The following is a 10502-nucleotide window of genomic DNA, read 5'->3' on the forward strand; positions in this document are numbered from 1 at the left end:
GGAGACGGCAGAAATGATGATGTGTCACCAAAAGAACAGCATACATATAGAGCCACCACGGGGAGCCCAGCGATAAGAGCTGCCTCTCTGCGCTGTATGAAACCATAAAGCACAGAAGAGAAACAAAACCATGCAGAGGGGTTCATCTTTTTAGGCTGTTTTATTAAACTGTTTTATTGATAGTTGGGATCATTAGGATTTTAACCGCACTTTTACTATTTATAATCTTTTGAATGAAGCTTTTAAAATGAAAAAAAAAGAGATGAACAAATGAACAAATCAGAGATATGGGCGGTGATTCAGGGGTCTGGACCCAAGATACTGTCTGTGCTGCCCTTTTGTCTTGTGTTAGTAAAGTGACTGTAAAAGCCAATTAGCGCTCTGATCAATAAGTAGGAATCAACCTTCCTCTAATCAGGTGTTCTGCCCAGGAGGTGGACAGTTTTTGGCCACACTTTTAATGTATATTTAATAAACTGTTTCAATTTGGTCTCTGTAGCAAACCTAAACATTGGCTGAACCTCCAAATGGACTTTTAAATTATGAATACAGTATGTTAAAAACACATGTGACCTGGTACACGCTGGCATGGTCATGTGTAGAATGTAATGTGTATTCAATTGAGATGTTGAAGCTATTGATTACATTTCTGAACTGGATTATATAACTTTATTCACCTCCAGATTTGTCATCTTTTTTACAATGACAACAATGAAGGAGACACAAGGAAGGTCACAGCGGACATTATATGAAACTGCCACTGAAGAGATGACACTAACACCAAAACTAGACATATTCAAAGTAGATGTTAATGTACGACAGGAGCCTGTTCAGCTAAGTTAAAAGCCAATGTAGCGATTAAGCAATTAATAAATACAAGATTGATCATACTGTAATGATGCACCTAAGAACAAGACCATTAATCTGTGCCATTGTCTAAAATACACATGCTTAAATGCAGCTTTGATAGATCTAATGTTGCATCCAGAGACAACTGAACATCGTACAACTGCATACAAACCGAGCAATGAAATGAACATCCAGTGGTCATGTGTTCACCACCTTACCGACTTGCTTACTTATTATGAACTTTCCTGAAATAACCAAGGTTTGTTCTTGTGCATAGATGTATTGGAACAGTATGTACTGACACAGCAGCATGTCACACCTTTGGTAAAATACAATGAATAGTCTTCACAGTCTGATCTGAACAAATTAAAAATAAGAAATACAAATGTTACTCGATTTCTTCCTAATGGTTAATGTGTATATTCTTAGAGTTCTAGTGGTCTTATTAAGCTGTTTTTCCTATTTTGTTTTGTGTTTTGCACATTTTGTGCACATGCGGACGCAGATGCATGCAGGTGACGCTTTACAGTCCCGCCAACGCTGTTGCATTATTCCTCTGGTGTCAGGATGTGCTGCAAGCTCTCAAGTTTGTCATTATTGATGGAGGCAATGCTGGATTTAAAGTTCTCACTATGCACATGTTTCATATTCAGGAAGTAATTTCACATTTGTTAGACTGCATAGATACAATCAATGCGGTGAATGTAAAAATAACTTTAATGGCCTTGTGACTATTTATATAACACATATCAGTTTAAAATCTCATCATGAATCATTTTCACTTGTGATATCATAACTGCAGTTGTCTCCTAAACCTCAACTTATCTCAACTTTGGTTTTTGTTCACCAGCATGCAAACAAGACACCTGCAGCAGCTTTAAGTTTCAAGTGTCTGTTTCCACTTGGTCGCCTGTTTAAAAGGCTCAGATCTTTTTCCTGTTTGTTTCACACCTTTTCTTTCCACTTTTGTTTTGCAGGTTGTATGCAGTTCTTGCAGTGAGAGTCTGACAGAAGAGTCTTTTACTGGCACACAACCAAAAGACAAACATTGCTGGAAACTAATTGGATCGTGATTTACACCGCTGATTTTACATTGTATGGATACAGCACACACACTGTTTTACTGTAGTTGAGCTGTGAAATCCAATGTAAAGGACTTGTCAGGTTAAATAAATTTACCCAAAGATCTCAAGTAACAATACAGTTTTTAGATGTTTGAAAAGAAATGATAAAGATAAGGAAAAGTTGTTTGCCTTAATGTGGTTTTAGACACTGAAGTGTTAACTTTGAGATCCACAAAAATACTTGATGCAAAACCGCGGAAGCGCGTAGGTGTGTGAGTTACTTCAAAACTAAAAAAAAGCCTACTGTCATCTGCTTTTCCTGTCTGAACAAATGTTAGACAAGGAAAACACTGCACCTCTTCTTTTACATTTTAATGGTGCTGCTTTTTTCTATAACTTAGATTGTGAATAGAATGGGATAGACGAAAGATTGATAAACTAAAGTAAAAGAATGAATATTTTTAAAAAGGTTTGCTCGGTGTAGCTTGTGAACATTTCCCTAAACGTACATTGTTTTCAAGAACAACTGTGAAATTAGAGGAGGAACTGAAAGAACAAAAATACATCCAAAAAACATTTCCACATGCCAGTTTCCATTATAACCCGTCCTGTTGCCCATCCAATTTGAAAAGCAACCATAGTTTTACACAGACAGCTGTAATCAGTGCATTAATTCAACAAAATTAATTTTAAATTATTTTCAACTTCCTGTAATGATTGCTGTGAGCTGAATAGCTCACAACATTAGAAATTGAAGAAATATTTTTTGGAAGATTGATTTATTAATTCTCAGTGTTAATAAGGAAATATCAAAACATCTCAAGACACCTTTCATTTCCTGGAACAACTACAGAAATGGTTTTGTGTACATCTCCTTCCTTAACCTAGTTTGACTGAAAGTGGTGCGACCACATTATAGGTCAGTATGTCACTAAAATCATAACCCAAATGCATCGAAGGCCCGATATCCATGGCAGCGTCGACGATGACATCATCTCATGATGCACTGAAATGTTTTAGTTCTCACATAACATCTGTTTGTTTCCAAGCCTTCTGATCAGCAAAAGGGGTACGGCTCATAATCTCTGACAAAATCCAGTTTTAGAATATGCTTTTTGTTTTCAAGCTGTCTGCGTGGTCTTTACAGCAACACCTGCCTGAAGACTGGTTTTGTATGGTTTTGTGTTGCATGAGGCTCATAGCAAAGATTTTTGTTTGAATGTGTTCCTCATGTTGTTAGAGTTGGTCTTGAAAAACATCATTGTCTCATATGTTGTTCAATGTGTTTTTTTTCCCCCTGAGCGAGACACTGAAACCTAAGTTTTCACAGCATCACACTGCTCACAGTGCATAGGACGGTTTAAATGCAGAGGTCATGCAAAGTGTTTTGGAAAAAAATAAAATGATAATCTTGTATCCCTGAGTGGTCTCACAGATGCTTCCCCAAGGTTCATCTGAGGGTGGACAAGATGGTTTCTATGCTGGTGGGAGGTGTACTTTGTTGTGTTATTACATGCATTCATTATTATGTGTGGTCTCCGTTTCTTTGCCCATGGGTGAAAATCACTTGCAATTTTATTGATAAAACAGGATATAGTATTTTTTTAACAGTTGATTGATTTGAAACATTGCCCACAATGGCCTAATACATCAACCTATGTAAAAGGGATCACTAAACAAATCTAATCAGTGTCTCAAAGAGACGTGACAATTTTATATCATCGCATTTTCATATTTATCTATCTTCATTTGAGATGCATCGTCAATGTTAGTTTGATTTATTTGTGAAGTTTTACAATATCAAGATCACAAAAACTCCAATCTCTACAAAAACAGATTATTTGCGCAAGTGTACTTGTAAAAATGGTTGTACCCACAGCACCATTGTGGTTTTCCTGTGTAACATGTGCTGTTCTGACACTCATAAACCACATTTTCACCCTTGATATTTAGTAAATGCAGATGTGGGCCTCACAAACAATATGTATGACTGAAATGTAGTTACATTTTCATGCATTTTGTGTTGACAGTGCGTGCAATTCACCACTTTAAATTGTGACAGTAATAAACGCAACATTTTTTTTAAAGTTCGTATTCTGCTATTAGTACATCTAGAAGGGCACACAGACCCATGTGACTCGTGGGATGTTCAAATGTGATAAATTAAGTGTTTTTGGACACTTGCTGGAAAGTCATCACTCTCATAGAACACATGGAAAATGAGGGGGTGTAAAAGAGTCATTGTGGTTAGAACAGAACGTTTAATTTTCTTCTGTCTTTGACTCGTACTTTGGGTTGTCTCAATTGGTTTGAACATTTTAGTCAATAATCTTAACATACAATTTATTCAACTGCTCTTCATGCCCACTCTTCAGGTGCATGTATGTGAGGGCAGCCTGAAGCAGTGGACGTGCATTTGATCATATCTACAATGTTTTGATTTCTATTTTTATTGGTTGCGAAAATCATTTCAAGGACAGACACAAAGAGCACGTTGGCCACACATCACTCCTTGGTGATATGGTCCTATGATGGTAATGAGGCTCCACCTGTTGGACATACATGATGTTTTGAATGAAAAGCCAGTGTGTGGACCAGTCAATGAGATGATTTAAAAAGAAAGATATACAGCTGAAACATTTTTTATATGTGAACATGGCCAAGATGTTTAAAAAAAAGAAAACAACAACTTCAGATTCACTGGCAATATAGCGTCCATGTCTGTGTGTACTATTATCTATGATGTGTGATTAGGAGTGACGAAAGAAAGAGTTTGATCCTTCGGCTAAATTACCTTTTCGTTTCTCCACAAACAGGTGACAAAAACTGACAAATCATCGAACAAAACATTTTTCTAAAACATCTATGCAAAACGTCAAGTTTATGGGTTCATCACGTTTAATCAGAACAGCTGAATTCCTTCAAATGAAGTGCAAAGTAAACGTGTTGGCATGTTGTCATGATAGCCTGTGCGTAACTGAATAATGTCTTCTCACAGAGTCTCTCTCTCTCTCTCTCTCTCTCTCTCTCTCTCTCTCTCTCTCTCTCTCTCTCTCTCTCTCTCTCTCTCTCTCTTTCTCTCACACACTCAGACAGGTGCAGATGTGAGCACCTCTAAAGGTAGAACTGATCATAATAATGATCACAACCTCGGGATCCACGAGAGAGCGACGTTGCAGGAGGCAGTCAGGGAAGAAACTATTGAAATACATATTAAACCTAGATAATCAGGGAGGGAACGTTTAGTTTGGTGGAAAGAAAGCCAACAGTGACAACATTATAATAGTACAACAAAAGAAAGCCACTTACATGAAATACAAAATACTGATAGAGGAATTAATATTTAATTAAAAGTAGATTAAGAATTCAGTGGTAAAACAATAAAAACAGTAGCATTGAGCATGTCTTGATTTCATTCAATTCAATTTATTTTGTACAGCTTTTGCTTTACAATCTGCACACAAATGAAACCTTTGGGAGAGCCACAGAGGAGGGATCCCTCTCCCAGGATGGACAGAAGTGCAACCGATGTCATGTGTACAGAATGAACCACAATACAGTTACAAAACATTCAATGCATATGAAATGCATTATTAAAATTAAAAGGACGAGGAGAGGCCATGATTATAGAGGGGATTGACTGTGGAGAGCAGAACATTAATATTTTGTTTTTTCAAAGCAAACGCCCTTTTTACAAGGCTGCAATAGAAAACGATAACAGTGGACGATTAAATCCAGTAGGAGGCAGTAATGCAAGTTAAAGATGCCAACTGCCGGAAAACCCCAAAGGAGAGGAAGAAGAAGAAGCCCGTCACTGAAACGCCAGAAAATAGTTTGTGGCACTTAACGCTGAACAAACTCGACACACCAGGTTTGAGGTGTTTCTACTTTCTAAAACTGTCCACGAGACTTTTTTTCACTTTTTTTATGAGCGTAAGCACACTGTCCACGCCGTGACATAGTCTCTTACACAGAGCCAGTCGCGTGCGTATTTTCTTCGTTTAGTTCAAAACCGAAAGTACGCGGAAGCGGCCCAGTGAAGCCATGGCCGACTCCATGGACGAAGAAATGCCGGAGGAGGCTTTGCCTCTGCGGCAGGACCTGACCTGCCCCGTGTGTCAGAGCGTCTTCCAGGACCCCGTGCTTCTGCCCTGCACACACAGCTTTTGTCGGGAGTGTCTGCAGAAAAGTCTTCAGGTCAGCAAGAAGTGTCCCGTGTGCCGGAAGGAGTGCGAGGAAGGGCAGGCCATCGCCAACCGCGCGCTCAGCAGCGCGTGTGAGAGCTTCCTCAAACAGTCGAACTGGCGCCCGAACCGGAAGTGCCCCATCGAGGACACCTGCAACCTGCACCTGAAGCCGCTGGAGCTGTACTGCGAGAAGGACGAGGAGCCCGTGTGTGTGGACTGTGTCACTCTGCACAACACACACACGCTGTGGTCGCTGAAAGAGGGGGCACCGATGTGTAAGGTAGACTCGGGTTCACACCTAGAAAGGGAAAAGAACATATTGATTTCGACTTTTGTTGACTGAATGAAAGAAATACTCGACAGTGTATTTCTATGGAAATGTCGTGGAGCGATACCTTGTTGGAGCTCAGAGGTTTCCCCTTAAAGTCATACTGGAACTGACATACTGGTTGTACTTTAATATTCGAGTAAAAATAAATGCTACTATTACTCTATTACATTACTTTATACGCGATATCCCCCGATCCTCACCACCTACCCACTATCATGTGACGTCTGCCTTATTCTAACTCCAAAATTCACCATATTTCAGCACATACTTCTAAGTCTACCATTCGCATGTGCTTTGTCAATATACATGTTGGTAAACAACAAAAACCTTCATCATGGGTCAATGCAGGTCTACTGATTGTCAGATGCCTTGCTGCTGACCTGGGACTCCAGATTTCATGGGTTTGATTATAATAACGATATAATTACTACACAGTTACTAGACGTATTATAGGATTGTTATAACTATATAGTCAATAGTGACAGTGACTTTTTGTCACGGGTGGAAAAGCGAATTACTTAATTTAATAACATTTTCAATTCATAAATGTGTCCTATCGGGGCATATATATGACTGAGTTTAACTGAGATTGTGTTCTGCAGTACATGTATGGCAGTCATCCAACAAGACAAAAGATGGTACAAGACAAGGTTGAATAGAGCCATTGTTTAAGTTAGTAATAACCCTTTTCCCATGTCACATGTGTGTACAATTTCAGGTCTCCTGTGAATGGAAATGATCAGGGATTAGCCTGAGTCAGCAATTTGGTCAGATGTCTATTAAGTAGAATCAGAAATGGGGATTTCATTTGGAAATGACATCACCTCCCCTATTTCTGGCCATCTATATTTCCATTAACCTTTACAGCTGTCCACCTTTGTCCCCACACACTTCAGCCTTATTCACCTAACCATATGGCCCCAGTAATAAACATGATCTCAATCCACCATTTCTTTTAACCTTTTTTCCCCACCACAATATGTAAAGACAATGAGGGTAGCATTGTTGTGTCCGCAGTGTGGATTCAGGTTTGAGGAACACCCGTCTGATCATCTCATGTTCTGCTTTTTTCCCCCTGCAGAAGGAGCTGGGCTTCAAAGTCCAGATCTTTGAAAAAAGAGTGGAGTCTTACCAGAAAATGACACACAAACTCAGCAACACAATGGAGTACATCAAGGTAAAGTTACTGTCACACCTCACGATTCATCTGTGTATAATCATTAAAGTAGGTTATTATTATACAAGCTACAAAACTGGTCCATTGTCCTCAGACATGCTCAATGGTTGAACCAGATACTGCGGGTTCCCCCATTGTTCAGCTTGACTTTTGACCTCTATGGAGGAAAATGCTTGCCTCTGGGAACCCCTAAGTAATTTGCCCCTGATATATGCATGAATATGCATTATGTTTGATATTTGGAAGGAGTTCTTCTTCTCTTATGCATTCAGATCAAGAAATTGTGTTCTGCAGTGCTTGCATGGTACTCCTCCAACAAGACAAGAGATAGTACAAGACATATAACAAACTGCACACACAATAATTCATGCTTGTGTGTTCAATATTCATGGAATTTCTCTTTATGCAGTATCAAGCTGGGCTGGCAGAGAAGCAGATCAAGGTGGAGTTTGAAAGGCTGCACAAGGTGCTTGTCACAGAGGAAGCTCTGCGTCTAAAAGCCCTGGCTGATGAGGAGGAGCAGAAGATTGCTTTAATACAGGAGATTATTGACAAAACAAACAATGACATTACCAATATGAACAAGCTTAGTGATACACTGAAGAAAGAGATGGGCAACGACGATCTGCCTTTCCTGCGGGTAAGAGAAGGCAGCTTGTCCTCACAGTTATGAGACTTAGAAGACTGCCTTGTTTTGCCTCTGATGTTTAAAAGAACCTTAAACTAATCTGATTTACTCTCTTTTTAGAATTTCCAGAAGTTGAAAAGAGAGTAAGTAACGGCAAACATATTAATGTCTAAATATCCACTGCACGCTTCTTTAATTTGTGTGGATTTACAAACTTCACACATTGCCATCTTTGCTTTAGAGCCCAGTGGACACGTGCAGAACCTCGCATCCCTGATGACTGTCTTTTGAACATGGGCAAGCATGTTGGTGCTTTGAGCTTCAACGTCTGGAAAAATATGCAGGCCCATCTCAAATATAGTGAGTAAATTACACTGGGAGTTGGGAATGATCTGTGGTTTTCGGGACTGGTAGCCTTTACTGGATATGGACCAATTAGTGTTAAAAATGTTATTGGTGTACTTGAAACACAAGTCTTGGGGAAACTGACTTGACGGGATAGAGCAGACTATTTTTCCGTCTCCTAACATTAAATGTGACCGAACAAATGTTACAGATATGAAGTAATAGTGTAATGTTTCTTCCTGTGTGCAGATCCAGTGGTGTTGGACCCGAACACAGCCTCTCCATGGCTGTCTTTGAATGCGGACCTGTCCAATGTGAAGGAAAGCTCAGAGCGGCTGACCACTCCCGACAACCCGGAGCGCTTTGATCCCTGCGTCTTTGTGCTGGGTGCTGAAGGTTACACCTCTGGGAAACACAGATGGGAAGTCATTGTTGGTGACAACCCCAGGTGGATTGTGGGAGTTTGCAAAGGGTCAGTGCCCCGTAAAAAGAAGTTCACGGTCTCTACGACCCGTGGTGTGTGGTCTATAGGACTGAGCAAAGGCGTATACACCGTCTCCACACCTGAGCGTACCGTGCTACAGGTGCAGCAGCGTCCTGAAAAAATCCGCATTAAGCTAAATTTAGATAAGGGAGAGGTGTCATTTTGGGATGCGGGAACCTCAAAGCACCTTGTTAGTTTAACACACAAGTTTGATGTGAAGATGTATCCCATTTTTGGCCCTGGCCTCCATCCTACGCCCACGACTCTGGCTCCGGGAAAAATAGCTGTTCACACCTCATGATGAGCCGATATACTGCAGAGGGATAGTTGTTGACCTAAAAACTGGAGGATTGAAAATGATAACAATCTTTTTCAACTTTATCAGTCAAACAGAGATGAATTGCCCATCATTGTTGAAAATAAATGATGACAATCTGACAATAAGAAGAGATTTAACAATAGCAATTAGGGAGACGATCAGAATAACTGAAAATATTAAATGGGCTTACTGAAAGATTATAAAAAACAATACACTTACTGAAGGTTTTGAGAGAAAAAAAATATACAAATGTTGGGATACCTTAAAGGTAATAAATGTAGTTTATTAAAAGCTTTGCAGCTGCATGATGCACATGTTATAGCTGATGAACAACTTTGTGAACACTGATTGGTGCCGGAACTTGCAAACAAATATTTTTTAGATGTGCCTTAGTTGGAAGAGATTAGATTGATTAGCCTTTTGTCATTACTTTACAGTGGAGGGACAGACCTCAATAAAGAAATGACTGGAAGCTCGAGTGACACTGGTGGCTAATACTGATAAAATTTGAAGAGCTGAATAAATTAGTCTCTCCTGCTTTATTAATGTAGTGGAAGAAAAAATGGGACATCAAGCTCTTAATATCTGATGGCTCAATTAAAAAAAAGTGGAATGTGAACATGATAATTAATGTTGCAAGACTGTCATGGTGGTGGGTGTGTTGTCTTAAAAACAAATGGATACAAGTTTGGTTTTATAATAATTGAATGTAATGTATTTACGCTTCTGCAATTTCCTTTGATTAATCATACTTCTTTTATATGATTTTATTGATTCTGCTCAAATACATAGTTGAATAAAGAGTTCACTGAATCAGTGTGTGGGTTTGTTGGTTTTAGGTTAATTGTACTCTATTTCATCCCTTGTCCTACTCAGCTAAACACAATTTAGGCAATACAGGAAATCCAATCTTTCTACTACTGCTCTGAATCTGTACATGCTAAAATCCGAATTTCTTTCTCCATATAAAAACTTCATCAATTAAAAACATTACAATCAGATGTATTTTGTTTCATTAATTAGAACCATCTACACTGTTTGTGACTAATTACAATTAAAGTTAATGTCGCACTTGGGGCACATTATTTGCTTAATTGAGGTAAATGATGCAACAGACG

General features: G+C 39.2%; 1 protein-coding gene across 1 annotated transcript; it reads left to right on the plus strand.

The window, feature by feature from the left end:
- The first annotated feature begins 5728 nt into the window (after positions 1-5728).
- On the plus strand, positions 5729-10329 carry trim35-28 (tripartite motif containing 35-28). Its single transcript, XM_068569965.1, has 6 exons — positions 5729-6380; positions 7513-7608; positions 8018-8248; positions 8357-8379; positions 8478-8596; positions 8831-10329. The coding sequence occupies exons 1-6, from the start codon at positions 5958-5960 to the stop codon at positions 9364-9366; spliced, it is 1428 nt and encodes a 475-aa protein (XP_068426066.1). The 5' UTR covers positions 5729-5957; the 3' UTR covers positions 9367-10329.
- The last annotated feature ends 173 nt before the right edge of the window (positions 10330-10502 follow it).

This window comes from Clinocottus analis, unplaced genomic scaffold, assembly GCF_023055335.1.
Source record: "Clinocottus analis isolate CAN_PGR_092001 unplaced genomic scaffold, fCliAna1.0.p SCAF_9, whole genome shotgun sequence".
Classification (NCBI taxonomy): Eukaryota; Metazoa; Chordata; class Actinopteri; order Perciformes; family Cottidae; genus Clinocottus; species Clinocottus analis.